This window comes from Drosophila ficusphila, unplaced genomic scaffold (assembly GCF_018152265.1).
Source record: "Drosophila ficusphila isolate 14025-0441.05 unplaced genomic scaffold, ASM1815226v1 contig_436, whole genome shotgun sequence".
Taxonomy (NCBI): Eukaryota; Metazoa; Arthropoda; class Insecta; order Diptera; family Drosophilidae; genus Drosophila; species Drosophila ficusphila.
The window spans coordinates 900,093-919,343 of record NW_025064352.1 but is presented as its reverse complement, the minus strand read 5'-3'; the positions used below and the strand labels follow the sequence as shown (position 1 = coordinate 919,343).

The 19,251-nt window shown below is 42.7% G+C and overlaps 3 protein-coding genes across 3 annotated transcripts; 1 reads left to right on the top strand and 2 right to left on the bottom strand.

The window, feature by feature from the left end:
* Nucleotides 1–1,390: 1,390 nt before the first annotated feature.
* On the bottom strand, nucleotides 1,391–4,523 carry LOC108093637 (aminopeptidase Q). The gene is made up of 4 exons (XM_043208406.1): nucleotides 3,926–4,523; nucleotides 3,714–3,869; nucleotides 2,300–3,656; nucleotides 1,391–2,124 (listed from the first exon to the last, which is right to left on the bottom strand). The coding sequence occupies exons 1-4, from the start codon at nucleotides 4,429–4,431 to the stop codon at nucleotides 2,017–2,019; spliced, it is 2,127 nt and encodes a 708-aa protein (XP_043064341.1). The 5' UTR covers nucleotides 4,432–4,523; the 3' UTR covers nucleotides 1,391–2,016.
* Nucleotides 4,524–11,386: 6,863 nt separating this feature from the next.
* LOC108086356 (phenoloxidase-activating factor 2-like) lies at nucleotides 11,387–12,305 on the top strand. The gene is made up of 2 exons (XM_017183258.2): nucleotides 11,387–11,479; nucleotides 11,538–12,305. Exons 1-2 carry the CDS (start codon nucleotides 11,387–11,389, stop codon nucleotides 12,303–12,305), a joined length of 861 nt encoding a protein of 286 aa, XP_017038747.2.
* LOC108086355 (CD109 antigen) lies at nucleotides 12,220–19,196 on the bottom strand. Its single transcript, XM_043208412.1, has 9 exons — nucleotides 19,150–19,196; nucleotides 15,668–16,858; nucleotides 15,344–15,605; nucleotides 15,063–15,288; nucleotides 14,981–15,001; nucleotides 14,858–14,920; nucleotides 14,688–14,793; nucleotides 13,541–14,636; nucleotides 12,220–13,475 (listed from the first exon to the last, which is right to left on the bottom strand). The coding sequence occupies exons 1-9, from the start codon at nucleotides 19,194–19,196 to the stop codon at nucleotides 12,432–12,434; spliced, it is 4,056 nt and encodes a 1,351-aa protein (XP_043064347.1). The 3' UTR covers nucleotides 12,220–12,431.
* Between the last annotated feature and the right edge of the window lie 55 nt (nucleotides 19,197–19,251).

Sequence of the window (19,251 nt, the reverse complement as noted above, 5' to 3'; positions counted from 1 at the left end):
CTCTTCGCTCGACTCGTGATTTCCCAAATCCCATTTAAGAATTCCCTTTGTGGGAGTCTGGGATACCGGGAACTCAGACTCGCCCACAACAGTTGAGCATACTCCTTTGCATAATTCATGCAAAAAATTCAACACAACTCGGATTCGAGTCCCAGTGTGTTGGTTGTTTATTTTCCGAGAGCTGTTTCGGATCCTGGCGCCGTTGTCCTTTTCATGGGGGCAATCGACATGTGCTTTAAGTGCTTCGATGCCAGGAGATAGATGAGAATATGTCAAGCGAATGTTGCCCGCTGGTTAACCAGCTGACAAGTGTCAGGAAAGGGGTAAAATGTCTAATTCAGATATTCATATGGAGTGTTTTGATACAACATCTAAGATTAAACAATGCCAACAATAAACCTGTTCTCGCTTAACCTTTTTGTAGATTTAAATAAAGTAGTAAAGTAAAGAAGTATAACTAAAAATACAAACAAAAAATTTATTTACATTTTTATCTTTATAGAAATAAAATTATTTTTTTAGTTTTCACTATATGGTTCTCAGGTCACAAGGCATATTTTCTGCCTAAAAATGCACCTTTTCACTTCTGCCTTTTGCAACTATTACCTTTTGCCAGGCTGCACTTGGGCAATTAAAAGAAATTAATTGCCCGCTTTCGTAATGGACGTCATTATAAAACTGTCAACTGCATTCAGCAACTGTATTATGGCCAGCACTGACACATAATGACATTTTTTACTTGCTTTTACTATAATTGATTTTTTAAATACAGCTGAAGAATTTTTATATTTGTTGCCACCAAAGTGAATGCTTTGGAGTCTTTTATAAACCAGAAAAAAATAAATGCCAACCTTTACCAATTTATGCATTTAAACCTAACGAAAACAAAGGGGAATTAAAGAAACAAACGAACGCACAATTTTAACATTAAATTTTATCATTAAAATCATATTGTATTTTCTCATAAAGGATAATCACCCCAGAAACGAAAATAAGTGGATTGTTTTATAATAAATCCATTTATAAATATATTAAAGCCTTTGAAAATGGTATGTTGATATATTTTATCTGAGTGCAATAATAAAATTGAACTGTCTTAACTTGTTGCAGCAAACAACTTTAATAATGCATAGCGCCAAATTTGATTTATAAATATTTGTCTTGCTCCTGGGTATAAACGGCCAAAAGAGCCGAAAACGGGCGTCGGGAAAATAACCAAAAACGGAAAATGGTAATATATTTTCCATTAAATTTAATTTGCATGGTTTTAGGCGCAATCCGCTTCCGCCTGAGCTTTTTGGCTCCCACGGCTGTGGCCAAAATTTCATTAGGCGTAAAATATGCTTTTCTCGTCTCCCCCTCACGATTTTCGCAATGGAATTTTTAATGATTTTGCTTTAGTATTATATATTTTTTATTTGTAGATTTTTTTTCCAATTTTTTGCTTTAGAAAACCCAACTTCGATTAGGAATTCCCCTTAAATTGTGCGTTGACCTTAAAGACTTAAACCCTGTGTTCATTGAAGTGATTTGGTAAACTGGAGGAGTCCATTGCATTGGCATCGCCATTGCCTTGGAAATGGCTGCAGTATTAGGGGTCTGGCATTGTCTTTACCGCTGCGGAAGGAGCATCGATATTGTCCTTTATTCCTGCCCAGTCCTTCCAGCGGCACCGCCTTTATTGTTATTTCGCCTGCATCATTATTTCAGTTGGCGCCTTCGCTGTAAGTGGAGCCCCAGTTTCCCAGTGGCGACTCCTTCCCGGATCCGTTTCCATTGTGCGGAGCTGCTTCTGCTGTTGTTGCAGATAAAGATAAATAGTCTCAGATAACGCTCAGTTATTTGCAAACAAATACAATTGCGGTTCATTGATGGCGGTTTCATTTCGCCATCTCTCGAGGAGAAAGTCCGGATGGGGAAAAGTGGGTGTGGATGTGGGTGACGGTGGGGGTGGGGGTGTGGTTCTGGTCTGGGCCATTAGTTTGTGGTTCTGGAATGTGCCTCCGTTGTTGGCGGCTAGTCCTGGAAGTCACGGCTATTCAGATTCTGACCCAGGAGCACGAATTTGTCGAACGTGTAAGTGATGAACTCCGCATACCACCTGCCAGCAATTCCAAGCCATTTCTGTGAGGTAAATTCAAATTAGAGCGGAATATGTAGATATTTGGCAACAAAACATTTTAAGAACCCTTTTATATTTTTGGAAAAGTAGTTTTACACTAAAAATATAATCTAACATAAATGGTCTACAAGTTATCCAACATCTATTTCTTTAAAGGAAAAGTATATCTTATCTTACCGCAATGGAAAGAGCACTCTCTGGCGAGATGCCCCAGAAGCCATTAGTTACACCCACAACAAATGCCATGAGGGGCTCATACTCATCCTCATCGATAATATACTTGATTACATTGAGGGCTGTGGACCAGCTGACAAGTTTCTGTTTTAGGAGAAACAGAATATCGCTGACGATCTGTGCTCGATTTAAAACATGGATGCTGCGGAAGTCATCGTAGAGAGTGGTTGCCAAAAGCTGCCAGGTTTTCTCATCATAATTGACCCTATAATAACCAATGGCCTGCAGATTAAGTAGGATCCAGTGTGTTTCGGGCACCATTTCATATAGTTGCAGGTGGTTGTTGAGCGGACTTAACCAAACACTTGGCTTGAGGTCATTTGGAAAAGGTTCACCCTGAATAACATAGGTCAAGGGTATCCACCAGAGATCCGTACTACTTTTGTTCAAGGCATTGCTTTGGGAAAGGATTATTTTACCGTCTTTTCTGGTAACAGTGATTAGAGGATATCCTCTTTGCAGAATCCAAGTGTTCATAATGGTCCTCACATCCCAGTTTTTGCCAAGGAAAGACTCCCTTTCACTGGCCAATTGAAGTGATCGCCAGAAATTTTCTGGATTACTGGTGGTAAAGGAGTTCTGCCACAAATGCCGCTGAAGTCCGTCATAGAAGCTGACATTCCCCAGGAAACTATTCACCATGTAAATGAGAGAAGATGCTTTTTGGTACATATGAACCTCCGATGCTGAATCGTCAGCAGGCCAAATGGGTGACAAGGATACTCCACCCACTTGCGATTCGTACATAAAAGCCGTTTCACGATACCGCAACAACAGTTGGCGAGCCATTCCTGGATGGAAATGATCAACGGCAAGAGTCTCAAAGTATCCGGTTAGACCCTCGATCAACCAGAGATCCGAAGAAGATTCCATGCCCAAGAGGTTTCCGAACCACATGTGCGCCATTTCGTGAGCAATTAGCTGAAGAGCCTGCAGATTTGCCCCACTCGTTAAGCCATCTTCGCGCTGCAGAATCTGTTTGCTTTGATAGACGACCAGGCCAAAAGTATTCATAGCGGCATTGGGAAAGTCATCCATCACCAGTTGATCGATCTTCTCCAGCGGCAGATGCACTTGCAGCAGCTCATCCAGGAACTCCAATATCTGAGGAGCCCCTTCGGCGGCAAAGGACGTTTCACGGACATCAGAGGGTTGTGAACAGGTGCGAAAACGAATGGGATTCGCACTGGCAGCCTGGCTAAAACGACAGGTGAAGTTGTTCACCGAGAAGGCCAACAAATGGACGGGCATTAAAGGAGTCACTTCGTGGACAGACCACACATAATCTTGAATATCATGACTGTCATACCACAATAACGATTAGAGACATATCTTTATATACGAAGTTATTACTTACTTGGGCAGCACCGCTCGGACGTTCATGTTGCTGTAGCTCAGGAATCTTTTATGATGTCCCATTGTCACATTAAAGGTGGTCCTCAAGGCAGGCTCATCAAAACAGGGCAAGGTATTCCTAATAAAATTACGATCAAAATGGGACACAGAGTACCAACTGTAAAAAACGTTAGTTAATCAATCTTTCAATTCAAAGGAAAATAAATTTCTTACATTTTTTCCGAGGTCCTTGAATTCACATAGTGACGTATGAAGTAGCCATCCCTTATCTCATTAGACATTGGTCTACCAAACTTGATACTTAGCACATAGGACTTGCCCATTCCCAAGGGTTTGTTGAAAGATACTATCATATAACGGCGATGCTTATTGAACCTGACATTTCTTAGTTGAAATTCCTCCGTCTCGCCGTAAAGTTTGATCTTCTTCGCTTCGACGGAAACACCGGCAACATGGAGCACCACTTCGTTGATGACTTTTTCAGCATGAAAAGAAATATTCACCGAACCGTGATAGCTGAGGTTGGAAGGGTTCTCTAAAAAAGTTATTATCCTCAAGTCGTAGTGAAAAGGGGTAACAGTTGTCGGTAAACGAGACTCATTATAGAGGGGAACTTTTGCGGAGTCTGCAACTTGGAACAAAACCCAGAAGAATAACAGGCAGGAAAATGCAATGTTATTCCTGCAAACTTCATAAAATGTACATAAACATATAGGCATACTGAATAAAAACTCCGTTTTTGGACTTCTGGACTAGACGCCAAAATATAAAGTATAAACTTAAAATTTTGAAACAAAGCCAATTTCATGACAATTTTAAACACACAACCTTGTTTGCTTACTCTTGCTATTTAATATACCATTTTTTAAGGTTTAATCAATTAAATGAGTCACATTTTTAGCTACAGAGCAATGAAAATACATTAAAGAAATTAAATTTTATTCCAGATATAAGGTTGAGTTAATGGTACGTTTTAACTGGATACCTTAAACATTTTGCTAGGAAAAGGGTGTCCTAAGTGAAAGTAACATTTCCAGCTCGACTTGGCATCTTCTTGACTTACTTTCCAGCATTTACTTGCCGGCTGGCAAAAGTTTTGCAACTTTTCGCGCTACGTGCGTTTCTCGATTTGCCCCTGTATCTGTTTGCATCGGTGTGCGAGCGTATGAGTGTGAGTGTTAGTGCGTGTGTGGGTCCTGCGCCAAAAAGTATGTTAAGCACTTTGGTCCCAGTTTCACTGGCGCGCTTTTGGGCCCAGCAGGACCCTCGAACGCATACGCATTCGTTTTCGTTTTCGCATTCGCAGTCGCAAACGTATTCGGATCTGGTTTGCGATTTATACGTGCATGTAATATATGTAATTTATGACTGACGGGATGTGAGCGCTTAAATTATGTGAAAAATGCTCGCAAAAGCCTCGCTGACTTTTGGGGTCTAACAAACTTTTACTCAAAAGTTTGCTCCGCAGCCCTCTCGCGAATATCAAAATATTGACAGTCACGTGTGGATTAGTTATTGGGGTTTGGTAGAATATGGAGGTTTATTTTTTAATCTATGTGCAGATTTTATTTATCTACCACGAAGGAGTTAACCTCTTTAACATGACATCAAAGGGAAAATTATGCCATTACTATTACATTACCATTATCTTCCAGTAATTTACCCAACCAACAACCCACTAAATGATTTTTTGTAATTGATTTTTACACTTTCCCTAAGAACATTTTAAAGGTTTCCAATTTTTAACCCAAAGAACATTAAACAATACTGATGGTGATGTTTCCCTAAAGTTCGTAAGGAAGTCATTACTTTCCTCTAAGACAAAAGTTATTTTGGGAATGGGAGTGAGCTGTCAGTGAAGGGTGTCCATTTCAGGGGCTCCCCGAAAAGACAAAGCTCAATCGGATTATGCTTTATGCCCCCTCAAAGAGCCTCAGACCATTCCCGGCGCATTTGCTCATCCCGATGCGGATCCTAAATGAATTTTCATTTCCAATTACTTTACAATTTTGCTTTTGTGTGCCTGATGACTTGGATCCCTTACCCGCTGCACCCTTCATCCTTTTCGGCCCCATGGTGGCATTACAATTCGATTTCCTAATTTTCAATTTTACACGTTTGGCAAACACTCGAGTCGAACAGCCCAGATCGAAAACAGGACAAGACCCGAGTGCCCATACCTAGTTGCTATACCCATCCGGATCCGCCTCCGCCTCCGCATCCGCTTTCGCATCCCCATCCAATCGGTGCACTATCCGTATGCAATCCCAGGCCAGAGACTTTTGAGAAATTTTAATTAAAATTGAATTTTCTTGCATTTAATTAAAAGCTTAGCTGGCGCGCATGAAAAATGAGAGAAGCCAAAGAAAAACTATGCTCGATGTGGAAGCGGACGAGAGTGCGGACAACGATGAGGATGCGGATACGGATGCGGATGCTGGTGAGGATGCGGATGCGGATGCGGATGTGGCAGGGCACTCGAGCAGAAGTGCATGCACTGGCTGCACCAGAGATATGAGACTCATCATCGTCAGCTGGCCAACAGAAAACCCATCCTTGAACTTCCATCTTGCATATTGTAGTACATATATCCCATCGTAAAAGGAAACGGAGCTGCAGATATTTTCGTATGTTTACCCGGACCGAGATCCATTTGGGTTTTGCTTTTACCCGGGAACCGGTGCTAATCGCAACACTGACGACAGCTCCTGTCAAAATAAGCAACTAATCTGCCGGCTGCAATATTGTTTGACAAGCGAACACACACGCAGGAAACCAAAGGGGCGGGCTTTCGTTCTTCAAACTCCCATTTAGGGCTTGGCCGATTGATTTCCATTGGAGACAATTGCAGCGAAATTCGGGCCATGGTTCCGGGAACAATCACCATGCCAATTGGATTTCGGGTTGCGGCAGGCTAATTAAGTTTTTCAGCCCAGCCGCCCCGAAGCCAACTGCAAATTCGCCCCCAACCGAAAATTTGTCTATGCCGCAACATTTTCCACCATTTCCGGCCACGAGAATGCATCACAGTTGCGGACCGGAAGTCGAATCAGTTATATCGCAGAAGGCGGCCATGCAGAATGATTCGTTCGTTGATTTTCGCCCAGCTTAGCGATAATTTTTAACTGACCGCAATGAGGCAGTTCGAGCTATAGACTGAATATGGGGACTTCTAGACCTTGTATTCTAGTTAATTTGTAGTAGATACTGTTTATTAATGAGAAATGTAAAACAGTCATTAAAAACATAGACTGAAATATTTATGTCTAAAACATTCTCTTGTAGAAATTGTTGCTGCTTAAATTTAATGTATTAAATTGAATATATAGTATGCAATTAAGTACAGAAAAATTTGTAGTATGTATTAGAAAAATTGTTTCGTTTACTTGCCTTTCCCCTGCCTTCCTGCGCCTCGCAAGTCCCCAATATTTCTTCTAAGAAGAAAACCAATCAAGGCATAGTTGATATTCCTTGCTACGAGTGACGCGAACAATTTCTGGTGGCACCCAACTGACCAGCCGAGCGATCAATGGCGGCTCATCCTGCTGCCGGAACGATGCGGCCAAAGCCACATAATTGTTTAAAATTTTTCGTAAATTCCCCCGCAAAATGTAGCTCGATAAAAATGTGAAAATGCGGAACACAGTAGGCGGCACACCCGATGCAGATGCAGAGTAGGTAAATTTTGCGAGTCTCGGCTTTCGAGCGCCATCGAGCGGAGCCTTCTCGAGATCCGGTGGCCAAGAGATGGGTTCCGGGATCTGAGGGCCGAGGGCCGAGGACCAGGCATAAATAGTTTAATATAAAACGCAGACAAAGGCCCTTGGCTCATCTCTCGTGCCCGCATAGTTTGTTCAGCTAAGAGGAGTGGTCCTCCTCCACCCGGAGTTCCGTGAAGCGTTTCTTTTGTCTTGCGGCAAGAGGGAAAATATTTAATGCACCCACAATATTTTGCTTGGCTGGCAAGTGATAATGCACCCGCCTCGGCGATGGGGCCGAGCTGCCTTGTCCTTTGGCAGGAGCACAAAGGACCAACCGACCAGCCAGCCAACCAACCATCCAACCATCCAACCAACCAGCCATCCAAAGTGGGCGTGCCACTAGTCGTCAAAGCTGGCCTCCCTTGCCGATTCGCTTTTTATATGCATATTCAACAGTGTGGAAGTAATAAAGCCAACTTGCCGACAGTTATAGTTGCTTGTACAGTTGTCTGGAGACAGTCGGTATGCCGGAAGCAGGAAGTACTCATTGCCGGCGCAGACTTTCACGGAGCAGGATGCTGGCGATGGACGAGAGCCGGCGCGATTGGAACACCGAAACCTTTGACACTCGACTCTTGGCTACTCAATGCACACAATTTATGGGAAAATATTCAAATTTAACGATACACTTATTTTCTCAGTTACCCTAGAAAGCTAGAAAATGAATTTAAGAAAAAAAAATAATCTGATTAAAACTGTTAACACCATAAAGGAATTCGTCAAGCAAAAATTAAAAAAAATAATTATTTATATATATGTATATATATATTTTTTTTCTATTTTGTAAAATATAATTTTTCAATCGCTTATATTGCATTGGCTTTCATGCTTTTTTTAGTTTTACTTTTTTCAGAAATATTTAAAGTTAAGAAACATGAAAACAAAGCTGGTGGAAAATGTTTTTGTATTTCTCCCACATGTCGTAATTTGTCACATGACTTGATGAGCACTGCTCCGCTGACATAATTAAATTTGCCTTTGCTCCGAAGAACGTTTAGCTAATTTGCCATTCAAAACACGCTTTAATCGAACCCACCGAGTCCACATAGTCCTGCCAGCAGCCAGGCAGCGAAATTGAAAGTGACATTTATGACACAGACATTGCCGACACGACATCATCATTTCCATCAGCGGCGTTCCTCTGACGAGGCGGTGCAATTTGCCCTGTGGCACTGATTTGAATTCTGTCAACAATTTCACAACGACGACATCTGCGGAGGTGCAAAGAGGCAGTTGATTGGCCGTCTCATTGCGACGGCAGACAGGAGGCAAATTTAATTGTTGTCAATCCGACATTGCCAAATTGGAGCTGCTGACGGCTGCCTCCGATTGTTTGGGTCCGCTTTGTCTTTTGGTTAGTCGCCAGTTAATTTCCCCCTGTTTGTCAGGTTTATTCCTATGTGTAAGAAGGCCACTTTGCTGCAAGTTTTTCAGCGTTTTAGGGAAATTCTTTTATCAAAAAGGGTTATAAAAATAAATAATTAAAATAGGAAAAATAAATAGTTTGCATTATAGTATCAAATCTTTCCAAATTGGGTATAAACGAAAATATTTCATTTTTAAAATTTAAATCTTAAAAAAACAAAAATTTAGAAAATATAACTCACTGATTTCCAAATTTTATTGTAAGAGAAAAACATAACGTTTTCCATGTTAATCAGTGCTATACATTGTCAATCAACTGGTAAACTCCACCCCATCGTCCGGGTAAAGTTCTTTTTCAATGTCATGGCTACAGAAAATTGCCGACATATCCTGGGGCTCAACACCATGCTCCTGACATTGCCAGATCCTTTCACTATATCCCTGTGTACACTCCTAATTTGTAGAAGTCTCTTTTTCTGTTGCGCTTTTCTCTTCTGCATTATTGTGATTTGGGCCATAATTATTTTCTGGGTCCCTTTGAAATGCACTGGACGTGAATTTTCACCCCGCACATCCACGATCCGAACGCCAGGATGTGCCGACATTTTGCTTGTCACGCAAATGTTTCGTGTCAGATTTGCCCACCTCCGGCTACTTTCCTGCAGGAAATATTCATTTTTAACCGCGTATATATATGTATGTATACAGCGCTGCACAGTTTGCCATATTCTTCATATAAACCATTATATATTTCCAACATTAGTATGTAAGAGGTGTGTTCGTGGAAAACCGCGCTGCACGTCGACGGTCCACTTGCAGGAAGTCTGCCTGCCCACAGCCAACTGACCCATGTAACAACTCATTTCTGCAGCAAAACTTGCCTAGATGGTTACAGTGCTCTACCATCAAAGATCACAGACTGAAAAACTAAACAATATAAATATTTTACTTAAGAAGTAATGGGTTTGAAATATATTAACTGGCAAAGCCTTGCATTTTTTTTGAACATTTTCAGATAAGAAAACCAACTTTAAGTTGATTATATAATATTAAAAATTGAGAGATCATATAAAAGGTTTTCTTGCAGACTGTTTCACTGTGCACTCCTCGCTGCACGTCCTCTCGGTCGCATGCTATATTTTTCAATTTGTAAACATATCCTGCGGTGTCGGCGATGAAAGCCGCTCTGAAAGGGGCGGCATTAGCCGGCATCTGGCAGCCACGCCCCTTCCCGGGATGAAATGCATTTGCTTCATTTGTTTGGCGTGTATTTCATGTCAACTTAATGTTTATTAGAAAGCGTCTACTCAAATTGCGAAGGGGCACTGGGGAGTCGGTGGACGAAGGACGAAGGACGAAGCTCCGACTATCAAATGATGCAACCCCTGCCCAGTGGAGCTCATTCATCAGCCAACGAAAGGAGAAACCCGACCAAAAGAGCTTTGGAAGAAACCATCTTGAATCCCCCGAAGACGGAGCGGTGCGTTTTAATCTTCAATCCTTCTCTTTGTCTAAACGAAAGTCGAGTTCAAAAGTTATTTTTTTTAATTAGGGTTTTTGTGAGTCCGTAGTCAAGTCTACTTGTCGCACCAAAAGCACTATTTTATTTAAACTTATGAATTTACCATTTCAGAATCATTAACAAACATTTATGTATATTGATTAATTTTTATATTGTTGTTTAAATAATTGTGATTGGGTATTTGAACTTTTAAATTGATGTAAGCGTCACAATCAAAGCCTATATTTATAAAGATTAATACAATACATTTTCTGAGAAGTCACATTAACCTTTGGTGTTATCAGTGAAGCGCGTTATCAGTTTTGCGCAATATTCATATTTTATAAAAATGTGAATTCCTATGATTAGGCTCCCATGAATAAATAGCAAGATGTTTCAGAAAACATTTTTACCGCAGACTCACACAATTCACACAATGACTCGACTCTAAAAACACCGAGTACACAAGAGGTGCAAAAAAGTGATTACCAAAAACAAGAAGATTTTCATTAGAACTATTTTAAAATATTTTAAAATAATTAAATTATTATTATTTTTTTTTAATTTTAAAAGGTAAGAAGAAAATAAGATATCTGGTTAGGTACTTTATACTTCGAATATTATTTTCAAACTTATTTGTTTATAAGCAGCGTTTGCCAACAAGAACCCCTTATCAATAAAGCATGTGAATGAGAGGTTGAGCGGATTTATTTAGTACTGATTATTACCCAGTTGGTATTCGTTCCCTGCCAACAACTGCAGAAGTAAAATACTCAAAGATGAGAATCAACAAAGGAATTGTTTTTTTTAAACGATCAAAAATATTTTTTTTTACCGTCTGTTTATTGGTTTTTTTTTTCTGAGGCTTCGGGGCAAGAAACCGAGGAAGATGTCAGCGACGAAAATTATTTTAAATTCCCAGAAAAAAACAAGGAAATTCTTTCAACTACTTCGACCACCACAAAACCAAAGCCGGCCCTCGAAGTCCGAAAGTGCGGTCTTTACAGAAACATGACTTGCGAAAGACGATCGGAATGTTCGACAACTATGAACAAGGGTCCAAAGCTAGTTGTGGACCTTAGGGAATCGTCTAAAAATAGGTGTCATTATCTCGAGGTTTGCTGCCATCCCGATGATAAGGTGGGTATACAAAACCATTTAAATTGCTTGTCTCTCTGCGATTGATCAATGTTGCCAGCTAAAGCCATTGGATGCCGCGATTCATATGGAGCACAATCAGTGCGGGATTAGCAATGTCGGTGGCGTTTTTATGACCCTGACAGGTGGTCGCCTGGAGACGAGCTTCGCCGAGTTTGCCTGGACCGCGGCCATTCTCGATGCCGGACACAACTTCCTTTGCAATGGAGTCCTGATATCGCGAAAAGTGGTTATGACCACCGCCACCTGTTTGACGACTGAGGAGCCACTTATTGTGAGGGCCGGAGACTGGGATCTAGTCACAGATCGTGAGGCAGTGCAGCACGAAAACCGCACGGTCAAAGATCGTGTCGTACATCAGCAGTTCCGTTGGGACTCGACCCAGTACAATATCGCCCTGCTCATCCTGACCGAGGAGTTTCCACGGCTTCAGCATATCGTACCCGTGTGCCTGGCCCCAATGACCCCAGTCGATCTGGACAAGGAAAGCTGCTTTGTTTGCGGCTGGAACCACAGGATTGTCAGTAAAACCCCCTCGGCCCGCAACATCGTCCTCAAAATGGAAATGGATATCGACAAGAGCTCTTGGTCGAACAATTCTAGATCCACAATATTGGAGGGCACTCCGCGCTCCGAACAGCCCGTTTATGCCAAGGGAGCACCGCTTGTTTGTCCCACGGAGAGCAGCAGATACTACCTTGTGGGAATTTGGAGCACCAGCCTCAATGGAGGCACTCAGTTCACCGACGTCAGGCAATTTAGACTGTGGATCAACCGGGAACTGCGCCCTTTCAATATTTTCTTGTAGATCCCGAGTTGTGGGTTTTCCTACTTGAAATACAAAGCCACCGATGAAGTGATACGCAAATAATTTTCATATTTAATTAGATTGGACTGTACGTAGAACATTGAAACTTAAGTGATCCTATTTATATTAAAGACAGCCCTCTCCGCACTCGTTGCCGTAGCAAATGTCGCACGGAGAGGAGTCCACTGTGTAGTATTCGGTGGCGATGCGCTCCTTTGCGTAGTAATCGTAGAGGCGAACATAGGCCGGTTTCAGAAGGGCCACCGCATGCGCATGGATCGCCTTCAGGGTCAGGCACTTGCGGACACCGGGCTCGAGAAAATCGAAGTAGACGTGAACCTCGACGTCGCCCTTTATGGAGTCCACACGCTTCACGTGCGGAATGGCCTTGATGCTGGCGAAGGACTCGGGATCGCTCTCGTAGCCGGAGGGCAGGACGATCTGCATCAGTGCCATGTTGGTGGGCTTTCCCCTGTCCGCCGCCTCCACGGGAGTGTACTCGCCACAAATGTCGAGGGCCAGCCGTTTCTTCGCCGCTCTCTTAGCCGAGACTGTCAGTTTAAAGCTGGGACTGGGTTCCTTGGTCTCCACGTTGTAGCGGTACTGGAGTTGAGTTTGGACGCGTCCTTGACCCGAGGCCGAGAATTTGACCTCCCTGACGTTCCTCGGAAGCGAATGAGACACGACTTTCGTAGTATGTTCGGGGGTGACCTGGATCCTTTGCTTCTGGTTGTTCAAGTAGGACATTAAAATTTGCATATCTTTAATTTGTATGTTGGTTTGGAGTTCGAACTTGGTCAGGGCCATGAGGCCCACGACTGTGTCCTGCGATGAGTGGAAGCCCCCGTTGCTGTTACGTTGGCTAATTAGCCAATCGACGATGGGCATGGGTGGATCCACGAAGTTTTGTTCCAGAAGAGCGAGCAGCACATATGAGGTCACCTCCACTCGGTTGCTGGCACTGTTTGAGCTGGACCACCACTTGTGGTCACCTTTTCGATTTGCCATGCCCTCCAGCTTAGCTAGAACCGCATCGCCCTTGGAATGTTTGGCTAATTTAAGTGCCAGAGCAGCGATAGAAAGATCGTACGCATCAGTCGATTGGTCTACCTGGGCAACCACAAATTGAACAGCCTTATCAATCACGTTTCGGTACCTCGAAATGTGTTGCTGCAAAGCAAAGAATGGTGGTAAATATCACAATAAATATTTGAAGTTGCAAAACAAACGCTCACCTGGTTCTCGTAGAAAGCTAGGAGTACGAATGATGTGAGCGCCAAAGGGCTTCCATGGCTATTGTGAATAACTTGTCCCAGCTCTGGGAACTCCCCACTTGCCCTTTGCCGCGACTCCAGAAAGTCCAGGCCCGCTTTCAAGACATTCGAGTCAATGCCGATAAATTCAGAGGCTTGGTGGAAGGACCGAATTACATAAGCCGTGAGCCAAGTGCTGCCCGCAGCATCTCTCGTGCCAAAAGCACTATATGAACCGTCATTGTGCTTGTAGGTCAGCTCTCTCTGGTAGCCCGTTTCCAGATGCGTTTTGGCTGGATCCGATATGTCTGCCCTGTTTAGTTTTCTCGCCTTCAAGTAGCGCAATACCAGGATATTGGGCACAAAGTTTATCATATTCTGCTCTCCACAGCCAGACGGCATGCGAACCAGATTATCAAGGTTTTCAAGCTCTGGTGCCTGAACGGAACCACTGATGTCGAAAGTAACTTCCATGGAGTCAGGAACAATCTCTTCGTCAATCTCGAAGATTAAGCTCTTTTCGGGCACTCCCACACTTCGGCGATTCAACCGCTGGACACTAACCAGCATGGCTTTATTGCCATACTTTGTGACACCGTTGGCCTCGACCCTTAGTATCTCATGGAGGGTGTCGCCGGCCATGTTCGAGATGGCAGTGATCTTCAGAGTGGTCAGCCCAACCTTCTTAGGGCGAATCATGAACGAGGTGCTACGCGAGGTGTTGGCGGGTATCCACAGGATCTTCTCCCTTCGCAGCTGCATTAGGCCCTTTGTTACGTTTGCGTTAGTCGCCTCGACGAACTCGTATTCCCTGTCCGAGTTGTCCATCGATACAGTCGCCCGCACTGGCTCACCCAGGTAGTTGAAGACCAGCACGGGGATCGCGATGACCTCGTTGCGCTTCACGGAGTACGGCAGGTTGGTGGTCACAAAGAAGGGCTGGAACACCCGGACCTTGGTTGGGTTTCGGGTCACGGCCAGGCCGGAATCGGAGTTCAGCGAGAAGCCGGTGATCACCCAGGAGGTCATTGTATCGGGAATCACCTTCGACAGCGTGCACTCACCATTGGCACCCACGCTGTTAACTCGGTTAGAAATCGTGTGCAACTCAAAGGAAGAGAGGACTTACTCTGTTATATTGGAAAACAGCCAGGTTTCCGGAAAGCGCTTACGAACCTGTGGTGTTGAAACCGGCCCGCTTGGCCGTTCAATAGGAGGAGGTGGTGAGTTCGTTTCTGCAATGAAGCAGCACTTCATTAAATCAACTCCAATCCTCGTAGGTGGTAAGAAAAAACTCACCTGATGTCGAAGCACCTTGGCCTGCACTCTGATAGGATGGGATTCCAGAGCAAGTTTGATTACCTTGAGGTTATAGGTAATAGGTTAGGTCACTGATACACATGTTGTATATTTACTACTTACCAGGATTGGTGTAACAGCCAGCTGGTAGGGGAAATCAAGCTAAGAAAAGTCATTCAAACAATCTACTAATATTACTACTTACGCAGTTTTGTGTCGGTGTGTATATTTGCGTTGGTTAGGGTGACCAAATCGGTAGAGTAGCTGTCCAGATTATCCAGTATTTGGTTCCGGTTGAGGTCATTACCAGATCTTAGGAGCAGCACACTCTGATCGACCCCTAGGAGTCCCACGAAGGAATGGGGGTCGGTTTTTATCCTAAGGTTCACCTTTTCTGCGGGCTTTGCCTCCTTTGGCGCTGAGATTTCAATCTAAAAATATGTTTGGAGGTTTGCGGCTTTGGTTGGCTAACTTATGTTGTCTCACCGTGTTGCCGAAATCCTTCTCAAAGTCGACCGTTGCCTTATCGGACCTTAGTACCCCGTCTACGACATAGTGTACGTAGAGTGTGGCTTGGGGCACCATATCGAAGGTGGGATCGACTTGCACTTCATATGATGTGGCTCCCCTTGGGACAACCATGTACTGATTGGCGATGATGTTTCCCCGGCCGACAATCGTCAGCGTAAAGTAAGGAAAATGGCTAGTGGATACCACATTAATTTTCAGTGGCGTTCCCAGTTTCGGGCTGTAATGCGAAATATCCGCATAAGTTAATTCAAAGACTATTACCGATCTGATTGTACTCACTTTTTAGTGATGACCTCGATCTTTAGCGACTGGTCGAGCTTGTACACATACTGTTTAATGTCGACCGCGTTATCAGTTTTGGCTGTCACAAGACAACTCATGCAGGAAAAATGGGGAAATTGAATAGTTTGGGTGGCGATGCCTCCTTCGACAACAGCCTCGAAACTTTTACCTTTCTGGCAGCACAGCACGTCGAACCTGACCTTTTTCGAAGTGCCCCTGACTGGAGAGCCGTCCAAATTCTTGACCGCAGTGCTGAACGTGTAGCCGATGCCAGGTATGTAGTTCGTTGGCCAGGAGATGTCGTGCAGCGAATGGCGATGCTGATGGAGGGTCACGTAAGCGGAGCCGTTGTGCTTGAGGTCCGTCAGCTCCTCCGTGACGGTGGCCACAATTTTCAGGGGACTCTTGCTGCTGGCCGTGATGGGGAACTGGACGTTAACCTGTCCGTCGATGGGCAGCCTCTGCTCCGTGCCACTGCCCTCGATTGAGACCACCAGCGATCCCTTCACCGGCTTTCTGAACGTGTACCTTGCCCTGATGGTCGCCTTGATATCGCCATCGCTGGCCGCCACATCCTTGGCGGTGATCACGCTGACCTCGAACTTCGGCACCACATACTTGTCCACCACCAGCACCTTGGACTCCTTGGCCTCGCCCGGCACCTCGACCGCCAGCGTCCAGTTGCCCAGCACCGGCTGGTCGGACAGCCGCAGCTCCCCCGAGTAGAGGCCCCCGATCGGGCTCACATCCTTCCACCGCTTGATCAGGTTAGCTTCCCCGTCGTGGATCTCAATCGAGGCGGGCTTGTCTAACTTGGCCGGAGTCGTGTACTTGTTGAGGAAGAGCACCCTGAACTGCACAGTATCGGAGGGCTTGTAGGTGGCCTTGTCAGTCTGGATGTAGATCCATGTTTTGTCGTCGGCAAAGAGTAGCTTGGTCGAATCGCTAAAAACGAGTCCCCCAGCACTCGCGACTTTAAGCTGGTAATCTCCTCGGGAGAGTTTCGGGACATCGAAGGTGACTTCCACCGTGGCCTTTGGCAGGACCTCCACCGACTGCATCTCATTGAGTGAGGGTCCGTTTAGGCTGACTGTTATTTCACAGGGTCCATTTGCGTTGTGCACCGTGATGGCAACTCTGTACGTGTTCCCGGAACGAATGGTCTTTGGCGCCACGACGGTATAGATACTGCGGGGTTTCAACATAAGTTCGGTTTAATCAGTCAAAAACAAGGTGAAAACAATCGATAACTTTACTTAGTATAAAATTAAAAAGAACTGCAAGCTTTTTCACCTTAATTAACCTTATGTTTGCATATTTTGAAACGCTTCAGGATTTAATTACTTCTTTTCAAAGTAGTGATTCATCAGTTATTAAATTGAAAAGTCATTAGGGTTATCATTAAATTTATGGAAAACGCTATCACAATTTTTTCCCGTGAGTCAAACTTCTTATTGCCCCGTCTTCCAGGCGACAAGTCTTGGATTGATAGCAAAATAAGAAAGGAAGCTAGTTTCGGCAAGCCGAAGCTTATATAACATTGCAGTCATCAAATATTTCAAACAAAATACAGAAAGGCTAAACAACATCGAATCTATGATGATTTTTCAATTTATTTTCCATATTTTCTTTCAATATTTTCGACATCTTTTATATGACAGCTATATGATATAGTCGCCCGAAATTTAATTCAAAATTAAAGAGTCGTTAAAAAAGTCTAAATTCCAAAAATCATGATTGTCTGATGAAAAACAACGATGTTATCATTAAATTTCCGTTAATTCTATATGGATTTTTCGATCATTCCTATGGTAGCTATGTAGATGATATAGTTGTCCGATTCTTATGAAATTTTTTTCTCGGTTCAAGGGTAGTTAAAAAAGTCGATGTTGTAAAAATCATGCTTGTGGAATAAAAAGCAACGACGTTATATTTTTTTTGCCCTTATTTATATATTTATATTTCGATCTTTCCTATGGAAGCTATATGATAAAGTTATCCGATTTTGATCTAATTTAACCCGAAATTCGATAGTGGTTTAAAATCACCATCTGAAAGAAATCAAGTCGATCTGATCAAAAACAACGGAGTGAGAATTTTTTTTCAATCTCTCTTATGGGAGGTATCCTATATAGTCGCCCGAACTGCCTCCAATAACGTCACAACTTTTGGCACAGTTTCAGCAAGATAGCTTTACAACTAAGATACTGATGCTGATTCAGAATATGTAAACTTTGTGTGACTCCTTCACTGCGTTTCAAGCTTCTGACTGAAATTATAATAACTTTGCTCTGCAAGGGTATAATTAAGAGAACTGATATATTTCTTTGAAAAGGAACAGACGAACAGACCGACAGATGGAGATGCTGGTATAGAACATATATACTTTATGGGCCTGAAATAAAAATTATAATAACCGTGAAAGGAAATATATCTTACCCATCGGCTTTTATTGACGACACAAATAATACAAATACACTCAGGACTAACCGCAACATATTGCAGTCCTTTTATTCTGTTCTTCAATTATGAAAAAGACTAGGTTTACTTTTGGTCCGAACACAATCAATCGACACAGCGCTTTGACGATTTGTTTCAATCGAGTGCCTCTTAAATATCGCCTCGCACAATCAAATATACAAACAAGACATACTCCTGATAAGAAGAATAATGAATTCCCAGTATTACAAATAACAAAAAATGAAATAAAATTAATACAATAAATTATAAGCAAGAAAAGAAGATAGCTTCGGCGAACAGAAGTCATCACAAATTTCGAGCAAAATGCATAAAGGCTAAAAAACATTGAAGGCGATTTCTTCCATGTCCGACTTTTAAAAAAATTAATTTAAAATTTCAGTGTCATTAGATAATTATATACATATTTTAAAAATCATAATTGTCTGATAAGGGGAACTATGCTAAAAGCATTTTGGGGTATACCAATTAAGGGGGGAACCTCATGGATTCCTGAAAAAAATCGCATTTTTTTTTTTTTTTTTAATCGATAAAAAAACTATTTGAGAATGTGCGTGTAAAATTTCAGATCAAAATTCCAAGTACTTCTGAAGACACAGTCGGTAGAGTGGCTCGGCGCACGATCGCGTCGGTTATTTCTAAAAACTTTGAACCGCGTTTTCTCAAAACCACATTTTTCAAATTGGCGTACAGAATTACAAAAAAAGTTTTCAACCGATTGACCTCAATTAAATGTATTTTGTTGGTAATAAATAACTATTCTATATGAACCAAAGATATCAATAGATTTCTCAATTTTTCATACTTTTAATGCAATAATTTTAACAAATTTTACTGCGAAAAATTGTTAATTTTGGTTTTAACACAACAAAAAAGTGAATTTTCAATCGTCATTGACTTTTTATTGGTTCATTTAGAATAAATAAATGTACTTTATAACACATAAAAAAATTACCAATTTCAGACCAAAATTACGGACCCTATCGTGTACGCCATTTGACCACTCCAGTCGCGAGGCAACGCAGTCCGCCATGGATAACGACGCCATTTTGTGAAATTTTGACTAGTTTTTTTTTTTTCAAAGTTGTTCCAAAGTACCTTCA